This window comes from Balaenoptera acutorostrata, chromosome 15 (genome assembly GCF_949987535.1).
Source record: "Balaenoptera acutorostrata chromosome 15, mBalAcu1.1, whole genome shotgun sequence".
NCBI classification, from domain to species: Eukaryota; Metazoa; Chordata; class Mammalia; order Artiodactyla; family Balaenopteridae; genus Balaenoptera; species Balaenoptera acutorostrata.
In genome coordinates, this window is record NC_080078.1 from 59,239,487 (window position 1) to 59,263,858 (window position 24,372).

At 39.9% G+C, this 24,372-nt stretch overlaps 1 protein-coding gene across 5 annotated transcripts in view; it reads right to left on the reverse strand.

The window, feature by feature from the left end:
• The window catches only part of ATRN (attractin), a 162,128-nt gene that overhangs the window by 58,305 nt on the left and 79,451 nt on the right, over positions 1–24,372 (reverse strand). For 4 of the 5 annotated variants that reach the window (XM_057530149.1, XM_057530145.1, XM_057530147.1 and 1 more), the window contains exons 14-22: positions 23,385–23,523; positions 21,607–21,797; positions 20,056–20,275; positions 18,659–18,841; positions 17,904–18,137; positions 9,686–9,823; positions 6,139–6,232; positions 3,872–3,924; positions 406–500 (exon numbers count right to left, since the gene is read on the reverse strand). In XM_057530149.1, coding sequence (XP_057386132.1) covers positions 406–500; positions 3,872–3,924; positions 6,139–6,232; positions 9,686–9,823; positions 17,904–18,137; positions 18,659–18,841; positions 20,056–20,275; positions 21,607–21,797; positions 23,385–23,523 — 1,347 coding nt within the window. The remainder of the gene's footprint in view (positions 1–405; positions 501–3,871; positions 3,925–6,138; positions 6,233–9,685; positions 9,824–17,903; positions 18,138–18,658; positions 18,842–20,055; positions 20,276–21,606; positions 21,798–23,384; positions 23,524–24,372) is intronic. The other variant, XM_057530146.1, reaches the window with a different exon arrangement.

Sequence of the window (24,372 nt, forward strand, 5' to 3'; positions counted from 1 at the left end):
CTAGGAGCATAAGTGTCACCTCTGCCTTGCATCACTGGTATTAATTTCCATTCTGAGAGAGTAAATCTGGGTTCTGACACTGCCCCCCTAACAGGGAAGTTCCCCTTGCAGTCTCCTCTCCTTTCCTGTATGGGGCTGTGATGGGCTGATGGGCAAACCAAGTATGTGTGGAGTCAATGTCACTCTGTATATCAGATCATGGTAAATCTTAACAACGTGGTAAATCTCACCTTTTAAATAGAAAGGAGATAAATGTAGATTCTAACATTTCTTTCCTGTACCTCTAAACATCATCCTGTGGACTCCACTCTGGAGACCGCTGCTAAGGCACTGCTTCTATCCATAGTGACCAAGAAAAAGTTCCACACAAATTCAAAACAAAGTAAGAAGACTTTTAAATCTTACTTCATCAGGTGTAGCCACAAAATTGATGGCTGTGTAATAGCGGTCATCTTCCTGGGATAGGCTAAAGGTGAACTGATAGTCAATAAGAAGAGTATCTATGGAAAGAAAGAAATATGTATTTAAAAACTGAAACGAAACAAAACAGAATAGGTCTCTAGAGATACAGATTGATTTTCTCATAAACATTCAACAGCCAGGAAAGCACTTTTGGCAAAGTCTGTGGGCAATGTCATTTTGTTTGAGTTAACCCACCAAAACCTCCTTGTATCATGACCCTGGTTGAGATTTTAGGCTCCAAGCTAACTTACCTACAAATATTAATTGAGCATCTATTTATGCTTAAAGATACAAAGCTATAAATTAATGGTATAAAAGAAACCAAGACTCCAAGTAAAAATGGTTGATTCCAGGTTTGGGGCAAGGACTATGTGCCTCAGTTATCTTATTCTAGAAAGCAAGAAAGCATTCAAAGACTAATGTAATGTAGCAAAAGAACATAGCTTGAAAAAGAGCCTACTGGGTAAAGATAGTATAATTTAATTCTAAGAAGTAATGTACAATTCAACAACCCGATTTAAAAATGGGCAAAGACTTAATAGATATTTCTCCAAAGAAGATATACAAATGGCCAATAAGCACATGAAAAGGTGCTCAACATCAATGATCATTAGGGAAATACAAATCAAAACCACAATGAGATAACACATCACCTGTAGTAGGATGGCTACCACCAAAAAAAGTGTTGGTGAGGATGTGGAGAAATTGGAATCCTTGTGCACTGCTGGTGGGAATGGTGCAGCTGCTGTGAAAAACAGTATGGCAGTTTCTCAAAAAATTAAAATAGAATTACCAAATGATCCAGCAATTCCACTTCTGAGTATATACCAAAAGAATTGGAAGTAGGATCCTGAAGGGCTATTTGTATAACCATGTTCATAGCAGCCAAAGAGATCATAGCCCAATGGTGGAAGCAAAGCAAGTGTCCATCAACAGATGAATGGATAAACAAAAATGTGGTATATACATTCAATGGAATATCACTCAGTCTTAAAGAGAAAGGAAATTCTGACACATGCTACAACATGAATGAACCTTGAGGACATTATGCTAAATGAAATAAATGTATCACAAAAAGACAAATACTGTATATTTCCACTTATATGAGGTACCTAGAATAGTCAAATTCATATAGACAAAGTAGAATGGTGGTTGTTAGAGGGTAGGGGAAGAGGGAAATGGGGAGTTGTTGGTAAGTTTATTTTTAACTGTTCAAAAAACTGCCAAATGATTTTCCAAAGTGGAAAACCATTTTATATTCCCACAAAAAATTTATAAGGGTTTCACTTTCTCCACATCATTGCTAAAACTTGGTATTGGCTTTTATTTTTCAAGACAGAGAAATATAAGGTACCAGATTACAAAAAATTAATTGATATGGTTTCAGGTTTCACTTTATAAACTAACCTTTAAGAAATGACCAGTTGCCTGGTTTTGATATGGTATCAAAGGATAATACCCAGTTACCTGAAAAGGTTATTAAAACACTCCATCCTTTTCTAACTGTATGTCTGGTGGGGCCAGGTTTTTTTTGTGTGTACTTTAACCAAAGAGACATAGTGCAACAGATTGAATGCAGAAGCATATATGAGAATCCAGTTGTCTTCTATTAAGCCACTGTATTGGCTTTTGATTCTAGTCATTCTAGGGGTGTATCTCACTGTGTTTTTTTCGGCTCCGTTGGGTCTTTGTTGCCGCGTGCGGGCTTTCTCTAGTTGTGGCTAGTGGGGGCTACTCTTCGTTGCGGTGCATGGGCTTCTCATTGCGGTGGCTTCTTTTGTTGCAGAGCACGGGCTCTAGGCAGGCGGACTTCAGTAGCTGTGGTGCGTGAGCTCAGTAGTTGTGGCTCACGGGCTCTAGAGCACAGGCTCAGTAGTTGTGGCACATGGGCTTAGCTGCTCTGCGGCATGTAGGATCTTCCCAGACCAGGGCTCGAACCCGTGTCCCCTGCATTGGCAGGTGGATTCTTAACCGCTGCACCACCAGGAAAGCCCCTTCATTGTGGTTTTAATACACATATCCCAAATGTCTAACAATGTTACACATTTCTTCATGTGCTTATTGGCAATTCGTCTATCTTCTTTGGTGAAATGTCTATTCAAATCTTTGTTTTTAACTGAAATTGTCCCCTTATCCAGTTGTAAGAGTTCTTTATATATTCTGAATATAAACTCTTAATCAAAGATACGCTTTGTAAACATTTTCCTTAGTCTGTAGCTTGCTTTTTACTTTTTTAAAAATTAATTAATTAATTTATTTTTGGCTGCGTTGGGTCTTCATTGCTGCGCGTGAGCTTTCTCTAGTTGTGGTGAGTGGGGCCTCCTCTTCATTGCAGTGTGTGGGCTTCTCATTGTGGTGGCTTCTCTTGTTGTGGAGCATGGGCTCTAGGCGCGTGTGCTTCAGTAGTTGTGGCATGCAGGCTCAGCAGTTGTGGCTCGCGGGGTCTAGAGCACAGGCTCAGTAGTTGTGGCGCACAGGCTTAGTTGCTCTGTGGCATGTGGGATCTTCCTGGACCAGGGATTGAACCCGTGTCCCCTGAATTGACAGGCGGATTCTTAACCACTGCGCCACCAGGGAAGTCCCTTTTTACTTTTTAAACAGTATTTTTTAAAAACACAAGTTTTAAATTTTGATAGGTCCTAATAAACGAGTTTTTCTTTTATGAATTGTGCTTTTCAAATCACATCTAAGGACCTTTTCCCATATACAAGGTCATGAAGTTTTTCTCTTGTTTTTTTCTAGAAAAACACATTTATAGGTTCTAGCTGGACATGAATTTTGAGGGGACATTATTTAACCCGGAAGCCAGTATATAATTATAGCAGAATGTGAAAACATTAGCTCATTTTCCTCTGGTTCCATAATCTGACCTAGTATGTGGATTCTCCTACAAGAAGAAAATGCATTTACCCATAAGGACCTGGTCACCTTGCCAGATTTACCATTCACTGTAAGTCAGTCACTAGATATTTTATTTTACATATTAGTTCCTAGAGAGGTGGTTAACACAAATCAGTTTCAGAGAGGATAACTTCAACTACATTTTAAGAATTCTGTTTTTGATCGATCCTAAAATATGACATACAATGACCCCAACCAGATAATGGCAAATGAAATAAGGTTTCAAGAGAACGTAAATCAGGAAAGCCAGAGACGTGTATCTCTGTACTCTTCCCTGATATTTGCTATGGACATACTGATATAAACCACAACCAGAATTAAAGCAGCTTAAAATGGTATTTACATATGTATTAAATTTAATAGAATGTAATACATCAAATTAGGCGACACTTCTATGGGTGGTTACTATATTCCTATAGCACTTATCATTCTCAAACCATGTTAAAGAAAATAATGTTTTACTGAACTACTTTGCTTCTAGACAAATGAGAACTGCAAAAACACTTACAATAACATGTTCCTTTGAGAGGGTTTCCTTGGTATCGATTTTCTACTTCACATCTGGGGGAAAAAAATGAAAAAAATGAAGATTATTTTCTGTTGTTACTTAGAATCTACATTCACTTTAAAATCAAGTAGATCAAAATAAAATAAAATAAAATAAAATAAAATAAAATAAAATAAAATCAAGTAGATCTTTTTATATAAACTACCAGTTTTTTTTGTTTTTAAAATTTATTTATTTATTTATTTTCGGCTGTGTTGGGTCTTCGTTTCTGTGCGAAGGCTTTCTCTAGTTGCAGCGAGCGGGGGCCACTCTTCATCGCGGTGCGCAGGCCTCTAACTATCGCGGCCTCTCTTGTTGCGGAGCATAGGCTCCAGACGCGCAGGCTCAGTAGTTGTGGTTCACGGGCCCAGTTACTCCGTGGCATGTGGGATCTTCCCAGACCAGGGCTCGAACCCGTGTCCCCTGCATTGGCAGGCAGATTCTCAACCACTGCACCACCAGGGAAGCCCAAACTACCAGTTTTTGAGCCAGTATAATTACATTCTTCACTGTTACTCAAATCAGATGGACTAACAAGACTTTGCATTCATTTTCAATGCTGACTGCCCAGCAGTTCACACCACCACCAACTGATAAACACTTGCCAAAGCACATGAGATAAATTCAAATAAAATAAAATTTAGATCCTATTTATTATCATGAAAAACACATGTTCACTTTTGTATGGACTAAATAGTCTTCTAAAAGTGCAATTAAAACCGTTTTCAAATTGATTTACCTGTGGTTAGTTGCTAATAAAGTAGTAAGTTTTTATCCATTTTGGAATGTGTGGGTGTAGATGAGACTGTGGCAAAGGCAAACTGTTTAGATAAGATTATGCCACAAGATGTAAATGGTGGCTAAGTGGAAGAACGGCTATCTTACATGTGTTTTTCTCCTAGGGCCATCTAGCTGTCTGTTTTTATTACTGCAATAAAATCAGAGCTGTTATTGAAAAAAAATAAAAACATTTTTCATATATTCATTTTTCACTTTTCCTGGATAAATTGAACCTGTTCTTTAAATACAAGTGAGAGAAGGCTAAAAACCAAGAATCACTTAAAAAACAAAACACAAAAAACAACCCTTGGACATGGTTCATCAGTCTGGAGAAAAAAATAAGTTCTAGTAAAAAAGAATTATTAATTTCCTCATAAATATCATCTATGAACATCAGTAAAACCCAGGCTCCCACTTTACAAAGTGATTCAGGCAGGCACAATAGCTATGAACTGTGAGGAAAGGAGGGGAAAGCTTGGGTGAAGCACTTTTGCCAGATAAATAATACAAGGATGTTGTGTCTTTTTATCTAGAGTGATTATCAGCACTTGTTTATATTTAAAATTTCCTAAAGAGAAAGTCTTTCACTAGATCTACACTTAATTTCTTTGTTGTATACCATTAACTGAAGGCAGGGGTTATTAATTTTGCTCTATTACATTTTTCTATTTACAGGAGCCTAGATTTAAAAATTAAATTGAGAGCTTATTTTATGAGGTTTTCTGGTGAGGCAGAGAGACCCTGGGGAACAATCTCTCTTGTTTAAACTCACCAGGACACTAAAAACAATTACCACTAGCCTCACTATTGATAGATGGGGAAAATGAGGCTTAACACAGTTAAGTGATTTGCCTCAACAGCACCCTACTCAGTGGAGGCACAGCCAGGGCTGAATCCCCACATCTGCCTGATGCTGTTTGCATCCTCATGGATGGGAACCCCAAACTCTTCCCCGGAAAATGTTTGACATACTTCACCAAGGAAAATGCTAGAACAGGGAGGGTGTGTTAAAGGCAAGATGACCTCTCTATTAGACAACCAAAATGCCAAATAAAATACTGTCCTGGAATACCAGCTCTTCTAACTCTATCTTTTAGGAAAATCTCCTGATATGACAAAAATCAAGTTGTTAGTGAAGTTAAAAGACTAATCCAAGTCAGCAAGCAAGGAACTGTCAGTGTCACTCAAACATAAAATTGTGATTTAAAGAGCCATTAAGGAATTACTGCTAAACTGACAACCTTCCCAGTATGGAGGGTGACTAAATTACACCTATCTGAAGGAGAAAGGGCAAAACTTCAAGTCAATCAACTTGGGATCCCTCAGAGCCCACGGCAACAAGGCCCAGAGAAAAGGGTGGCTCTTGGGGTTCAGGCAGTTTCACAGCCCCTTGGCCCTCCCTGATGAGGTATGGCCTGTGGCAGGAGTCCCAGGAGTGTGGTACTCACAGCTGGCACTCGTCCCCCTTGACACCCTTGGTGGTGCAGAAGCACTTGCCCGTGTTGGTATTGCACAGCGACGCGTGCCCATTGCACTTGCATGCTGGGGAGAAGGAAAAGGAAAGTGGGTGGTCACAACTGGCTTAAAAGATTACCACTATTAGAGACTTTTCCTAAAACAAATAATATTATCTCAACTGGATTCAACAGGAAAGCCAGGTAAAATAAATGCATTCATTTAAGGGGTACAATTCTTGTTTTTTAGCTAGTGATTTATCTCAAATAATGTCAAGGCAACATTAAAGAAGCCAAAGTCACAGGCCAGGAGGAAAGAGAAATGTCAGTGTCTGCTGCCAATCTGAGGTCATCCCTCTGCAACAGACTTTGCAATAGACTTTGCAAAGATCTTTGCAACAGACTCCGTTTTTCACTATCACCATTCTCTCATTCACTCAATAAACATTTCTGAAGCATCTCCAGTGTGGCACACAGACACAGTCCCTGTCCTCATAGAGACCTCTGAGCGATGACTGCCCTCTGGGGGGAGGGTTGGTCTGGCTAAGCTCTGCCTTAGCTGAGGAGACTTCTCCACAATGGCCACGCTTCTGAGGCAGGATTCCAATGGCAGGTCAGTGTTTCAGCGGCCCTCTAGGATTCACACCCTTGCCTGCCTTCTTCTTCCTTAACAGCAAATGACTTGTCATCTCCCTCCTCTAGCCACTAACACATCTCCACCTTCTTTCATCCAACACATAAGTGTGAGCTATGACAAACTTTATACTCCAGGTGAAATAAATGAATCCTTTTGCTCAATACCTTTTCACTCTACAAACTGTTTTTCTGTGAATAAATTAAAAGTATTAGGCTGGAGATAGGTGTACTTTTAAAGGAAATCCGGTGGAGAAAAAAAATCCAAAGAAACCTATGAATAGAATAGTGCAGTGGCGAAGAAAATTTATGCTGGAGTGAGAAACACTAGGGTTCAACTCAGGGCTCTACTGAGGATGGAGAGAGGTGCAGTGTGCTAACAAAAGCAAAGGCCTAAAGTTCAGTTTGCCTGGGTTTGAATTCAGGTCCCTCCACTTAGCTCCCTTTCTAAGTCAGCCTCCTCATCCATGTGACAGGGATAATAACACTGCCTATCCCGTAGGGTTTTGGGGAGGATTAAATGAGATAATACATGAATAAAACACAGTAAGCATTCAAAAACTCATCGCTGTTATCCATAGCTTAAGGACTATACAATTCTAAGAAGAAAACATTAAAGACTTGGTGTCACTCACAGTATTTTTTTTTTTTTTTCTTTTGGGCCCATCACCACCTGCTCATCTTTGAAGGTGAAGCACAGGCAGTGTTTTTCTTTTCTTTTTTAAAATTAATTAATTAATTTATTTATTTATTTTTGGCTGTGTTGGGTCTTCATTTCTGTGCGAGGGCTTCCTCTAGTTGCGGCAAGCGGGGGCCACTCTTCATCGCGGTGCGCGGGCCTCTCACTATCGTGGCCTCTCTTGTTGCGGAGCACAGGCTCCAGATGCACAGGCTCAGTAGTTGTGGCTCACGGGCCTAGTAGCTCCGCGGCATGTGGGATCTTCCCAGACCAGGGCTCGAACCCGTGTCCCCTGCATTGGCAGGCAGATTCTCAACCACTGTGCCACCAGGGAAGCCCACTCACAGTATTTTTAAATCATGCTTTCTATTATGGATTGTGACTCTAAAAAATAAAGCTAGCTCTGAGTTCTGAACAACTGTACTCAGGCCTCACAGATGCCACAGAGGAGAATGTAATTTTTCTAAGATGAGAGCTGAAGATATGGGGATGATGGCACCCTCACAGTGGCACAACCAGGCCCAACAGCTAAAGTCACACATCCTGGATATGGTTCTCAGCATGGCCAAATCTCACAGTGAGACCTTGGGCAGACTACTTGATCCTGAGGATAATAAAAGCAGCACTGTCTCAGGTAGCTACCAGCACAATGCCTTATATATACTCACCACTCAATAATGTCAAGTACTCTGATTTCTGTCTAATGGATGAAATCTATTCACAAAGAGTGAAAAAATAGTTTTACTTAATACCTTTTAATCTGAGCAAGAAATTTTACTTAAGAGTGGTGAGAAAGGACATCAGAAGAGTAATAATAATTGCTCACATCTACCTGTTATGTCCTGCTGACTGCTTTCATTTCAACAACCACTCTACTATCCCCATTTTACAGATGAAGCAACTAAACCCCAGGGAGGTTCCACTAGGACACTAACTCTCTTCTGGATGCTCTGGGGTCAGATTCTCAAGAGCCATGCTAAGGAGTTTGGAGGTGGGATATGGCAAGTAGGTAGAGATTTTCCTTTCTTATTTATTTTCCTACTAAGACCTGACGGGTCTTTCCACTATAAACTAGAACAAACCAAAAAGTAGTTTATTGGTATCACTTGTCATTTTAAAAAATATAATTTGTGTACTAACAATAAAGTACCCTATTGCTTACAGGAATCTATTTGACATGTATGGGGAAACATGGGACTACTTAAATCTTTAAAAATAGTAGAAGTACTGAGGAGTCCAGCTCCTGGTTAAAAACCTACATGTGATTTTTGAGGCCGAACCATAGACAATGACAAAGGCTTTCCCTGGTGGGCCGTACCAGGAAAGCTGCCCTCCCCACACCAGCCTGGGTGGAAGTCTCTGAGGGGGGTTGAGTCAAGGTCTCAGGTCACCTGGCCGGCCACTCTCTTTCACATATTTGCATTCCTAGCTCAGGCACCTTCATTCCTAGGTCTCTTTATCTGAGGCCTTGGGCAGAGGTCTTCTTCAGTCACCTCTGCTGAGCTTCCATATGGAGGAGGAGGGGAACCTCAAAGAGGTTTTACCCACTCTCAGTCTCAGGTACTTTTCCACTCTTAGTCCTTCCCCTTCACCCTCCCTCCCGACCCCAGGGTCCATAAAAGGCTTTTTGCTGGGCCTTTTTGTTCAGGGCTCCCTCAACAACGAGTTGACCCCCAAGCCTATGCTGATCCACTTGACGCTCAACCAGCGCACCATTCCAGGAGGGAAAGTGGAACAAGGGGAGTCAGTGCTTTCTCCAGTTTAAGCCTCTTGCTTATACCATCACAGTAAGTGATTAAAGGCTTAACTCCTTCATTTTTTTCTTTTTAATATTTATTTATTTGGCTGCGCCGGGTCTTAGTTGTGGCATGCAGGATCCTTGTTGCCACACGGGGGTCTTTAGTTGTGGCATGCAGGCTCATAGTTGCGGCATGTGGGATCTAGTTCCCTAACCAAGGATCGAACCCGGGCCCCTTGCATTGAGCGTGCAGTCTTAACCACTGGACCACCAGGGAAGTCCTTCATTTTTGACTAGTTGCTTTAATGGCTACTCTGACACTAGGCAGCTCTGCTCTCTCTCCTCCAGCTCAGCTGAGCTCCTGACAAGTATAACTTAAGAAATGCAATATCTGAAACCAAGTGGCTTTTTTCCTCCAAGATATACAAGTCAAACAGACGCATTATGTGCCACCTGGTTTGCAATCAGTAACCCTGAAAAATTTGACTTACGTTGACATTTTCCCCCATTGGTCGGATCACCATAGAAGCCAGATATGCAGGTCTCACAATGCTTGCCCGTGGTCAGGTTCTCACACTTCTCACAGATACTCTGATTAATGCATCTGCTGTGGCCATTGCACTGGCAAGCTGAAAGAAAGAATTTTAAGGGGCTTTTCCTATGGTACAGCTGGGTGGAGTACGTTCCACAAGATTTATTTGCAACGATCTAAGTTCCTTATTGCTTCTAAATAATCATCAAAACTACTAAAAACTAGTTTGAGAAATAAGATCAAAACATCAAAAAAGAGCTAGTTCAGGAAAATCAGAAATATACCACAGCAAGGTGAAAGTCCAGAGCCATTAAAAAAAAAGTTTTTGCTGTTATTCATTGTAAAAATAATATATGCTCATGATAGTAAATTTGAAAAATACAAGGAAAGGGAAAAAAAAAATCATATACAATTTCACCACCCAGAGATCACTGTCCACATTTGGATCTTTCTTTCCAGTATTTTTTTCTATACAGTTTTACACAGTTGTGGTCATATTAATATTCAATTTTGATTTTTTAAAATGTAGATCACAATTATTTTACCACATTATTTTATCTATCATAAACAAAACTTTAAATGGCAGAATGATTTCTATGAAGCCAAACAGTCACTTAACCATTACATTTTGATATTTAGTTTGCTTTCAATTTTTCATTTTTAGAAAAATAACCATGTTTATATGTAAACATTTCTATAAGTGGAATTACTGATTCCTGATGCATACAGGAGTTTACAACTAGAAAGGCATATGAGGCCTAGACCTCTCAGGGCTGCTCAGGACAGTTATGCACTGCATACTTCAGGTGGGGTCACTCATGTAGTGCACAACCTGTAAGCAGACCTGTCTTTTTTTCTCCTTAGCTCTATTGAGATGTAACTGACATATAACATTGTGTAAATCTAAAGTGCACATTTAAAGTATACAATGTGTTGATTTGATACACTTACTGCAAAATGATGACCACCATAGCTATACCTAACACCTGCATCATGTCACATAATTACCATTTCTTTTTTGTGGTGAAACATTTAAGATCTGCTCTTTTACAGATCTGTCTTGGTTGATCAATGTCATACAGTCTCCACCTTGACAACTTTCCATGGCCTTGCACCTGTTCTGTTTACCCACCTGCTTTCTACCCCATCCCTGTAGGTATTTGAGTTGTTTTAAATAGACTGCAACTGAAGAACTTAAAAATGACTACGTCAAATATTCCACCAAAATTGCTTAAGATCTGTGGACTATACATGTTTTTCCTGTGAAGATGAGCAACTGTGCACATAGCAAAAGGGCAAAGCACAACACCAGAAAAATGTAATACCTAAAATCATTTACCAAAATATCTGTATTCTGGTTCAAGATAAAAAGATTGAACAAATGCTTCTCTCTCTCTTCCTCTTCAAGATCTCACTGAAATTATAGAAGAAATGTAAAAACAAGGGTTTGGGATAAGAGGAAAAGGTGCTATGAGAAGTACTGAGATATACTTCTGAAGCACTGAATTTCTAGCCAGAACGCCCCAAGAGGGGAGGCACGTGGCACAACCATGAACATGCCAAATGCATCCACACACCTGGTCCATTGCTCCTTCCTTCCTCCACTGTGGAAGGAATGCAGACCATTCAACAACAGCCAGAGCAGACCAGAGCTGGAGAGCCCTGGTACTAGCTAGCCAGCCTCTCCCTTAGGACATCACATCACACCTTCATGACACCTCAGTTCACCCAGTACTCATAAGCTTAGACATTCAGTTATAAATACAAATCAACCTTGAGGAATCACTAGTATGAGAAAATCATCAACCTAAAAGCACCACCTAGATAAACACACGGAATGACTAACTCTGAAGGAAGGATTAATGCAAGAAACTTTAGAGAACGAAAAATACTAATTTTAGCAAATTCAAGGAGGCTTCAGAGATCATTGCATTCATAAAATAAGAAAGCAAGCTCTGGAAGAAACCCTCACAATATTTAGAGACCTTGCAAAATGAAAAGGATAAAACAAAATCAGACACAAAACAAAAACCCTTCAATAGATTAAACAGGAGAACACATATAGCCAAAAAGCTACTTGCCAGAAAATAACAGGAACAGCTGTATGCCAACAAATTTGATCACTTAGATGAAACAGAAAAATTCCTATAAAACACAGGTTACCCAAACTGACTCAAGCAGAAACAGAAAAGCTGCCTGTATTATACTTTACTTACCTATACTAAGAGACTGAATGAATAATCAAAACTCTTCCCACAAAGAAAAATCCAAGCCCAGATGGCTTCACTGGTGAATTCTACCAGTACTTAAAGAAGAATTAATACTAATACTTTTGCAAACTCTTTCAGTAAATACAAGAGGAGGGAATACTTCCCTACTCACTCTATGAAGCCAGTACTACCCTGGTACCAAAGTCAGACAGTCATCACAAGAAAGAAAACTATAGAACAGACCTATATCTCTCATGAAAACAGACACAAAATACCCAACTAGCAAACTAAATCCAGCAACACTGTAAAAAGTATTATGCATCATGAGCAAATGGGCTTTATCCCAGGAATGAATGACTGGTTTAATATCCTTAAATCAATTAGTATAACATAATATTAATAAACTAAAGAACAAAACCACATCATCATTGTGATACAGAAAAAGCATTTGACAAAATCCAGCACCCAATCATGACAAAAGCCCTCAAAAGTCTAGGAATAGAAGGAAAATTTCTCAACCTGATAAAGGACAAGTATGAAAAAACTAAGGCCAACATCATACGTAATGGAAAAAGACTGAATTCTTTCCCTCTAAGATCAGGAACAAGAAAATGATGTCCACTCTCACCACTTTTATTCAACATTGTACTGGAATTTCTAGCCAGGCCAATTAGCCCCCCAAAATTTTTTTTTTAAAAGGTATCCAGATAGGAAAGACAGTAGAACTGTCTTTCTTAGTAAACAACACAACCCTGTATATAGAAAACCCTAATCCACTAAAAAACTAGTAGAAATAATGAGTTTAGCAAGGTTGCACGATACAAGATTAACATACAAAATCAACTGTATTTCTACATATTAACAATGAACAATCAGAAAACGAAATTAAGATAATTCCATTCACAATACCATGAAGAAGAATAAAATACTTTGTATAGTAAATTTAACAAAATAAGCATAAGATATATACATTGAAAACTTTATAAAACATTGCTGAAAGAAAATTAAAAACTAAAGAAATAGAAAGACATTCCAGGTTCATAAACTAAAAGGCTTAATATTGTTAAGATGGTAATATACCCCCAGTTGGTCTACAGATTCAATGCAATCTCTATCAAATGTCAGCTGGCTTTCTGTTGATGTTACTGAAACTGACAAGTTCATCCTAAAATTCATATGGAAATTCAAAGAACCCAGAACAGCCATGACAATCTAGAAAAATAAGAACAAAGTTGGAGGACTCAGACTTCCCAATTTCAAAACTTACTACAAAGCTACAGAAATCAAGAGTGTGATACCAGCATAAGGACAGACATATAGGTCAATGCAATAGAAATGAGAGTCCAGAAATAAGTTCTTACATTCAACTGATTTTCAACAAATGTGCTCCCAAAATTCAATAGTAAAAAAATAGTCTTTTCAACAAATGGTGCAGGGACAACTGGTTAACTACATGCAAAAAGATAAATTTGGACCCCTACCTCACACCATATACAAAAATTAACTCAAAATGAATTACGGACCTAAATACAAAGAGATAAATCTATGTAACCTTAAAGAGAAAACACAGGAGTAATTGCGATTTTTGGGTTAGTTAGGCACTGACTTCTTAGATACAATACCAAAAGCACATGGGAAAAACGAAATCTTTTGTATTTCAAAAGATACCATAAGAAAGTAAAAAGAAACCCATGGAATGGGAGAAAATATTTGCAAACTGTATAACCAATAAGGGACTTGTATCTAGATTCATAAAGAACTCTTATACGTCAACAGTAAAAAGATAATGCAATTTAAAACTGGGCAAAGGATTTGAATAGACAGTTCTCCAAACACATACAAATGGCCAATAGGATGCTCAACTTCATTAGTCATTAGGGAAATGCAAGTCAAAACCACAGTGAGATACCATTTCTCATATACTAGAACAGCTACAATCAAACAGACAGACACAAGTATTGATAAGGATGTGGAGAAATCTGAACCTTTCTACACTGCTAGTGAGAATGAAAAATGGTACAGCTACTTTGGAAAACTTTGTGCCCATTATTCCCCATTTCTGCCCCCGGCCCTAAGCAACCAATAATCTACTTTTTGTCTCTATATATTTGCCCTTTTTTGGACATTCCATATAAGTGATATCATATAATATATAGCCTTTGTATCTGACTGCTTTTGCACAGCATATTTTCGAGGTTCATTCATGTTGTAGAATATATCAGTACTTTATATTCCTTTTTATTGTCAAATAGTATTCCATTGTATGAATGTACCACATTTTGTTTATCCACTCGCTGGCTGGCAGACATCTGGGTTGTTGCCACTTTTGTCTATTATGAATAATACTTCTATGAGCACTCAGTACAAGTTTTTTTTTTTTTTAATAAATTTATCTATTTATTTTTATTTTTGGCTGCGTTGGGTCTTTGTTGCTGCGCGCGGGCTCTTCTCTAGTTGTGGCGAGTGGGGGCTACTCTTTCTTGCGGTGAGCAGGCTTCTCACTGCAGTGGCTTCTCTTGTTGCGGAGCACGGGCTTCAGTAGTTGTGGCTTGTGGGCTCTAAAGCGCAGACTCAGCAGTTGTGGCGCACCAGCTTAGCTGCTCTGTGGCATGTGGGATCTTCCCGGACCAGGGCTTGAACCCGTGTTTCCTGCATTGGCAGGCGGATTCTCAACCACTGCACCACCAGGGAAGCCCCTCAGTACAAGTTCTTGTGTGGACATGTATTTTCAATTCTCTTGGGTATATACTGGGCTATATGATGCATCTATGTTTAACTTTTTGAGGAACTGCCAAATTGTTTTCCAAAGTGGCTACAGCATTTTACATTCCTACCAACAATTAATGAGAATTCCAGTTTCCTGAATGATGTTGAGTATCTTTTCATGTGCTTATTTGAGTTTAAAGAGTTCTTTATGTATTCTGGACATTAGCTTCTTATCAGACATATAATTTGTAAATATTTTCCTATATCCTGTGTATTTTCATTTTACCTGATATATTCTTGATATTAGTGGAAAAGCACAGATTTAACTATTTCATTAATTAAACCACTAGTAGATTAGAAATGCAACTGTAGATCCTCCAAAATCTTAGGAAAAAAGGAACAAAGAGAATTTAATCCAGTTCTGTAGATAAAAAGCTGGTTTCTCATTTTATTTTGCATTTTCCTGCTCTACTTCCTTTTCTGAGAATGACTTTATATCCTTTTGATAGGAAGAGAATAAAGGGACAAAGTAGGTGATTAAACAGTTAATCCCACTAGGGGATTGTAAGTAGAAAAAAATATGGGAGACCCCTGTAAGTTAATGATCACTCAAGAAAGCAGGTTTGCTTAACCACAAAACTAAGCAGGCCTGCTTAGCAACAAAACCATGCAACAGAAGCATGAGACATGCCCCAAAACAATAAAACAATGGTGGCATGAGACCCACATCCTGCCCAGTGAGCTCAGTAAGTTAATGACCCCTAGGACATGCTCTCTGCACGCATAAAAAACAATAATTTATGGAAGGGTGACATTGAAAGTGAAAGACCCTTATTGTACTGAAACCTAAAATAATTTTTCCATAATGTCGTGACAGTCCTGGCTTGACGATGCAGGGACAAGAAAACTCCCCTGCCCAACCTGGAGGAGGAGCTTATGATGGAAGCCTGATGTCTACTCAAGAATGAGGAAGAAGGTGGTCTTTTCCCCCACCCCATTTTTCCTTTGATCATAAAGCTGTAGCCCACTAAGTTCTCAGAGTGCGGCACCCTCTAGCCTGCTCACTTGTAAGCCTCACAATTGTTCTATTCTAATAAATCCCTCTTATCTATCACTTAGCACCTAGATGAATTCTTTCTGTGCTGAGACATAAAGGACTGGAGCTCCTTGGAGTGCCATGGCGCCCACCCCCCAACCCCCGGGGAAAAGACACCTAGCGGTTTCACTTTGTCCACTTTTTCTGTTGGGTTGACATTCAGCTTTTTTTTTTTTTTTTTTTTTCTGGAGGGTAGAGGTTTACATACTCTGGATGATAATCATTTGTTATATACCCTGCAGATATTTTCTTCCAGTCTGCCTGTGGCCCTTTATCTTTGTTTACAGTGGTCTTTCCCTTATAGAAGTCCTCACAAAGAACCCAGTGGTCAGGGGCAATGTCTGGCAGGCTCTTGGAGAAATTCTTATCCACTAATCTCTTGGGAGTCTTTGCACCTGCCTAGCATCTCCCAACTGCTCTGGCGGCCCATCAGTACATTCCTGAGATTTACTGAAAGTTTGAATCAAAGGCCAGTTTTTCAGGGTTGGTTTCTCAGGACAGCTACCATAGCAGGTCTAGGATCAAGCTTTAGGTCAACTCAAGGTCTGTTCCTTCTGGCATCAACCACTGGAAAGGATAGGAAGGAAGGGGAAGGAGAAGGAGAAGGGAAAGGACAGAGGGAAGGAGTGGAGAGGGGAGAAGAGGGCAAAGGGAGAGGAGGAGGGCGAGAGGGAGGCAGGCAGGCAGGCTGAATTTTTCCTTTTTTCTTCCTGTCAAAGGGAAAGAGATGGTTTTCCTTCTCCCTTTTCTTAGACCATTTCAGTAAGAAAACCTGTATTTAAAAACCCTTCCTGAAAAAAAAAAAAAAAAGGTCATGAAGAACCTAGTGGCAAGACGGGAATAAAGACACAGACCTACTAGAGAATGGACTTGAGGATATGGGGAGGGGAAAGGGCAAGCTGTGACAAAGTGAGAGAGTGGCATGGACATATATACACTAACAAACGTAAAATAGCTAGCTAGTGGGAAGCAACCGCATACCACAGGGAGATCAGCTCGGTGCTTTGTGACCACCTAGAGGGGTGGGATAGGGAGGGTGGGAGGGAGGGAGATGCAAGCGGGAAGAGATATGGGAACATATCTATATGTATAAGTGATTCACTTTGTTATAAAGCAGAAACTAACACACCATTGTAAAGCAATTATACTCCAATAAAGATGTTAAAAAAAAACACCTTCCTGTTCCTTTGATATGTATATGTATGTAAATTTTTTAAACCTAAATAAACTTCAAGTCAGCACTACAAAGCAGAGATGTCCTTCTTAAGTGCTTAAGAGCCATCTCTTTGAAATGTACACATCAAGGGAGCCAGCCCCCCTCCCCTTGCTGTGGGAATGGGTCCAAACTGTAACCACCTGCTTGCCTTAAAGATACAAGTTTGTTTTCTCCTTTGGGTAAAGGCAATTAACTAACCTAGGTGGCCTCCCCAATTACCAGGTAAATTCAGAATGAACTGTGAAAGAACGTAGAGCAAACAGTGCTGTCAAATCCTCACATGAAGACAAGTTATCTTCATTTCGAGAATATGTATATAATGGATTATATACTCTGGGATATTTAAAAGGGTAGAATTTCTCTCCGATTTTGCAATCTCATTAGTGGATTGCTGCGATGTGGGCCACAACCTGGTTTAATGCTTATTCAATAATAAAACTGTTTCTTTCTTTTCTACATCTGTGGAGAGGAATTTCTGGGTTGGCAGTAGATTTTATTTTTAATTTTTCCCCTAACAATTGTCACAATGTATTTTTAAGTAAAAAGCAAACTGTAGAACAATATATCATATGCATAGTGTATAGCATAGTATTTTTTATTTTAAAAACTATACATCTAGAGGTATCTATATTATACTGTTAAAAGTTTTTCGTTCTAGAGATGAGAAGAGGAATTCTAGTTTTTATTTTATCTACATCTGTAATAGTTAATTTTTTATAATGAACTTATTTCAATACTTTTGTAATGAAAGTTAGCAAGACAACTCACTTAAAGTCCTTAGTATTTTCATTAATTGACATTAAAAATATTTTTCACAAGAAACAAATAGTTTCCTAAACGATGTTATTTTTTTCTTAAAGAAATCCATATAAATAATGTAGCTTTCAAGGCTTTATTCTTTGTAAATAGGTAGTGAAACACTTGATTTTGGATACACAAGACATCTTACCTGGACAATGAATGAAAGACCAGTTGTATCTGCTGTCCTCCAGACACATGCTGGAATTGAGAAGGGGTTGTGGATAGGAATTTCCTGTAGGGGGCTGAGAAGGCATTTTCACTGGTCCTTTATAGGAGCCCTCTGTGCATTTCCCTTTGCCAGTATTGCTGGGATCAGTACACCAGCCACAGCCTGGTTGCTCCAAGCAGTGACTACAGGTACAGTAGCCTGAACAATTTTCAGCTGTAAAAAAACATAAGTTACAATTCACTATCACATGTAGTCTTAAATTCACTGTATTTAAATTACCTTTTTCTTTAACAGACTATTCAACTTCTGTGAGTCAAAATTCCTATTCTATTGTGATTGTTTAAATGACATAATAAAATTTTAAAGAGCCCAATATTTTGTCCAACATATAATAGAGACTCCTCCCCTCCTCTCTCAATCCCAGGATGTTTAGAGATCATCTCCTGGAAAGCACTTCTTTATGAATTAGGAGATTAAGATGTGGAGATACTACATGGATTGAGCAATATGATACTGAGGTTGGGCAAATTATTTCTGTACTGTGATCTATCCTACAGTTGTTTACTTGTGTCATTGTTCTTGATTCTGTATGTGGGTTCACATCAGGCAGTCCCTGGACAGTCCTGAGCAGAAGGTCAAGTCTGGTCTCATCCCTAGAATTTTCAGAGTCTGACAGCACTGCCCTACACACAGGAGTTGTTACCCATACTGCCTAGAGCTCACTTTTCACTCACGGGGGCAGCTCATGGTATACCACTCCATACACTGGCCAAAAGGGAAGGAGGCCACGTAGGCATTGGAGTCCACGCACTGCTTCATGTTGCTGCACCACATGCACTCGGAGCTGCCGCTGGTACACTCCCCACATGCTGTCCGCAAGGCACACGGTGTCCGGCACTGCTTGGCACTGTGGTTCGCTGGGAAGTAAACCCAAGAGAGACACTTAGAGCTCCCACTATGTCAGCTAAGGTCAAAGGCTTTTCAATGTGGGTTGTGACCCACTAGTGTGTCATGTAATCAATTCAGTGGGTTACACTAAATGAAGAAGAAAATAGAAAGTCTTAGGTCATCAAGTACTATTTAGTCAAGTATATTTATACACTTGGGGGGAAAACAGTTTTTCTTTTCAAAGAGCATTAAGGACAGACATGAGGGAACAAGCTAATCTTTCCATAAGAGTAGAGGTTCTAAAGCTCCTTATGACATAGGAGACCCAGGATGAACTTCAGGGGTTTTACAATCCACCTGAATATGCAAAATTGCATCTTTGTATACTCTGGGGGAAAAAGAACCACAGCATTCATTAAATTCACCAAAGCACTCAGGATCCAAAATGGCTGAAAAGTTCCCCTAGATATTATACTTTAAGGTGACTCCTACAGTGCTATGAATTCTCTTCCACACCTCTGTATTCCTCAGACAAATGACAGTACCTTCCTAAAATAAGACATGATGTCAATGGAGTCCAGCCTCCCAAAAGCAGCCACAGAATTCCAACTACTGCTTGTGAGTCCCTCTGCAGGAGGAGGACGCTGGTTTAGGGCTTGTCTGCGTGCTGCAAATGCCACCCCTGTGCCTGCCTTTAGGAAGCCTAAATGTGCCTAGAGAGCTTCAAGTCTGTGAAGCTACTCCAAGTGTCCGGTCCTTCAGCACTCTCCTGCAGCTTTATCATGCTGAAGGTTTGCTTCTGCTTCATGACACAGAGCTACTCCCATCATTTTTCTCCCCAGTGACACTATCTTTCTGTCCACTGTCCCTGCAGTGATCTGCTTGCTTTTCTGATCTTTTCTTTGGATTTTTTGTTCTTTCTTCCACAACATTTCCCTGCCAACACCAAGAAATTAGCCTTTCAGAGAAATTATCAATACTTTTTGTGGTCAACAAACCAATCAATCTCACAGTTAATCAGAATATTAGAGTTAGTTATTTTTGGTTTTGCTCATGGCTCACACTATTCAGAGCCAAACACTATTTCCTTCTGCTTTAAAAATTCTGTGTTACACTCTGCTTCATATGCTTGAAATCAATACTCCATTGGTTTTTCATGAAAATTTCGTAATACTTAACTATGCCTTCTATAGTTTCTCTTTCAATGAACTTCCAGTAACGCATAATTCACCCACATACTTACCAGGTCTTTCACAGACACTACCATTGAGTGGGTTGATGCAGGTTGCAGCCTTTAAGCCCCAAGTACTGGGTTCAGACAAAATTCCACAGAATCCAGCATCACTGGGCTCAGATGGCATCCACTGTAGCAAACTATTTGTGAATGGGGACATATCTTCCCAGCACCAGTAGGACACGTTGATCTTCCGAAGGCCAACCCACGGGGTTAAGGTGAGCTTGGACTGCAGGCAAAACAGGTACAGCTATGAATATAATCAATGTCTTGACCAAAACTGGTTCTAGACAAAAACCATTAAGTTACATATGTCCAAAAGATAAAGGAAAACCTCCCTCTCCCGATTCAGCCATGGTAGATTACTGCAGACCATCATTTTTATGTTACATATCATGCCTGGCACTTTAATATGGCCATTTTACAAAGGACAGAAATACAGCTCGGAGAAGACATCAAAATCAAAGTAATAATCAAGTTCCTAAATTTCTACATGCTATGACAAATGCTATGAAGAGATGACCAACCCCAACTTGGTTTAAATGTCTATTTATACGTGAAATCATCGTATCGATATTTATGAAATACTGGTTATATGCCTATCGTTATCTAAGCCTGTTTTGGAAGCTCTGGTTAGTTCAGGCTTAGATAAATGATGATTAAAGATTCCCACCTTCAGCTGGGGAGGTGGGGGGTATTGGCTGTCACTGAATTTTATAGGGAAAATAGGACAATGAATTCCTGGGAAAGTCTTTCTCAGATGCCACATGTAGCCAAGACCCAGACCGCACTTCCTATGTCCTTCCCAAGGAAGTGCTGCCCATTCCTCCTACCTGCTTGACATTTCCCCCTAACTGCTCTATACCAAAGACAATGTTGTTGAAAGAGCGTTGTCTTGTGAGTATCTACTTGATTGAGGGTAGGACCACAGTTCTAGGACTCTGTACTAAAAAAGACAAAATGTGACTGTGGAATATCAACTACAAGCTGCCTGAGAGCACTGGGTGGACAGGAAGAGAACTTGGGGACTTTCTGTGCTCAGAAACTCCTGATAAGAAGATGCCCTCTCCTTTTGGGTTGGTCAGATCTAAGAAAGACCCAAATGGATGTCCATTTCTTAGGATGATTAGCATTAAATCATATTACACACTGTAGTAAAACCTGAAATCTGAGAGACTCAGGTGGCTTAATTCAGCTCAGCTAATTAATGGCATTCCCCTCCCCCACCCCAACAGAACCTAGGGATAAAACAGATATGAAATCATCTACTGATGTCACAGGATATGTGCATATGTAAACATGTTACTGTTCAATACGCATGTAATTATTGATATATCTTATAATTTAATGAAATATGACTAATAAAAATAAGGTGTTGGAAATTTCAAGATAAGAAAGAATTTATTAAAGGAAGAGAATTTGACAGTGCAGTTCCACAGTGTATTACACTGCACCTACTAGCATTCCTCTTCCTGCCAAGCACATAACAGGTAAGCTGTAGTCATGCCGACAGTAGAAGGATGGATACTAGAAACTTAAGTTCCAAGGACTTTAACTCACCATGCTCTGTGATGACTGCATGATTCGCAGCTGCTTAAGGACAAATTCCACCTTCTTCTGGGTTGTAAGAGAAGCCAAAAAGGCATTGTGGTTCCTACAGGACAATTTTGCATTGTCATAATTCTCTTTGGCAGTAGTAATTTTCAAACATGAGTTTCCAACCAAATGCCAGCCAATGCCACAGATATTTTCTTTATTAAAGAGGGGAGAGAAAAACAAAGAGTTTTAGAAATCACACAAAACTACGTATATTAGCAGCTTGAACTGCTGAAAACCTAAATGGTTTTTGTGAGCTGAATTCTAGATACTTCATTCGGATGTGGTGAGTGCATCAGACACATTACTAAGGACCAAATACAGAATACACACAAGAATTTTTTAAATGTTTATCGTCATATTTCCTGGATCTCAAGATGCATATTCTGAGGTCAACCCTCCTATGTCTTAGAGGAAAACATTTGTTTGATGCCACTGTTAAACTTATAAACCTCCTTTTGAAGAAAAATCAGAAACAAGGCTAAAATCCTAAGAGCAGAAAAATGAATATGCATCATTGGAAAGATGGGGTGGAAAACTGCAAGAACAGAAATGAGTTGGTGAGTGAGCAAGTCTACAAAAGCTGCACTGTTTTCACATCAAGTGAAACAAAACATCCCAAAAGTGAGGTGGAAAGAGCCTTTTTGGGAAATAAACCGAAGTGCTACAGTACACCAGGTAAGTTTGTAATCTACTACTGTGACCTCCCTGTACCCACCCAAAGAACTGCACAGAAGCTATGCATGCTTCCTGGAAGACAGTGCACGAGCAAAGCAACTTCACCAGAACCAAAGTACCCTGGAGATGCCCTCAACAATGTTCATCAACAGCCAGTGAAATAAACGGAAGGTGCCACGGGAAAGGGATCATTTCAGAGCAGATAAAGACTTGCTCCTCAAAGTGTGGCATCAGTGTCATTGCTCGCTGAAATGCGGATTCTAGGGCCTCACCACAAATATGTGCCAGAATCTGGCTTCTAGCAAGACCCCCAGGTACTTTGCTATGCACTGAAATTTGAGATGCAATGAGGTAAAAGAACAAGAAGCCCACTCCAGCAAGCTGAATCAAGTACTTCCGAAGGACTTCAAGAGGGGCCCAGTAGACCCCAGCTACCCTGTACTTGTGTTGCACAGAGCCACAGAAGTCCCCTTCCTGGGCTTCCTGGTTGAGCAAATATATCATACAGTTTCAGCCATGGCTGGCTGGCTTCAGGCCCCCAACTTATCATCCTGAACCTCAGAAATGCTATAAATTGAGGTATCTGGGGCTGGGGTCATCCCAGGAGGTGCTGCTGACAGAGACATCTCTCCTTTCCTTCTTATCAGAAGGTGCTGAAAACCTGATCCCAGCGGTCAGTGAGAAGTACTCTTCATAATGTGTCCAGCAGACTGGCTGCTGAGACTGCTGCTTTCTACTCCCAGGTTACCGTAGAGTGGGGCAGGGACAATGGAGAGTGGGGTAGGGACAACGGAGCAGGCTCAATGACACAGAGTCAAGCTGTCCTTGATTCTCAACAGCAGCAGATGACGTTTCACTTTCTTTCAAAGGATGGTAGAAGTAAATACTTAAGAACTGTATTTCTGCTTTAAAAAATAACAACCACAATAGTGGTGAGGGGGAATGAATGGATAAAATGAGTTCGCCCCTTTTGTGGGGTTCAATCTAGGCTGCACAGTATTGAGGGTGTGTGCGTGTGAAGTCTTTGGACCCACACACATCAAGATGCCCCTGGCGAGGCCTACCAGGCAGGGCGATGCACTCCTGATTCCGGGGCTCCCACTGGCAGTTCTGGTCCAGGGCACAGCTCCTGCAGCTGGTCTTCTTGTTACAGTAGTACATGGGGTTATCCTTGGGGCAATGATCATACCTGGAAATGGAGATCTAGAATACAATGGACAAAAGCTTTTCTCTTATATCCACAAAGAGAACTCAGGGCAAGAACAAATAGGATACTAAAAACAACAGTCTAACTGAGGAAGCAAACTACAAATACATACATACATAAATAAATAAATAAGATGTTGATGAAGCAGCACTGCAGTGGAAACACTATAGTTAAATGCTCTGTTCAAGGACATGCCTTTACCTGGCAAGGAAGCAGTGCATTCTTTTAAGCACCATGCTTCAACTTGCTCATCTGTAGAATGGGAATGTTGAACTTGCTGCTTTTTAAATGTCTCCCAAACATTCTGAAAGTTTTTTATTTTATGAGCTGCTTTACAGACTGACAAAGAATGTCTTATAAACAGTCAAAAATTATAAAAGTTGAGTCATCATGTCTTTTTTTTGCCTTATAACCTAAATAAAAAATCATAAATGGTAAGCATAAATTATGCTGAGCCAAGATATAACATAAGACAAGGAGATTTTGCAAAGTCTATTATTTCCACAATTCAGTCTGGCTGCTACACACATGACTCGCTTTCACTCTCAAGTCCTAAATTGCTCCCCAAACCTTGCATATGTAGAGGGAGCACACCATTACAAACTTCACGCCAAGAACCTAGTACTTAGCCACAGCCATGCATAGGGACTGGAGTGTATTCAGAATGATAATCTTGCTTTCTTCTAAAACACCACACATCAATCCTCGTGGCTAGCAGAACCTTTGGAATTAGGACATATAGAGCATCCCTTACTCAAAGAAACTTGAGCAATAATAAAATCCAAATCTACACTGAAGGTTTCAAAGATAACTCTGGGCTATACCATATGCTCTAAAATCTACAC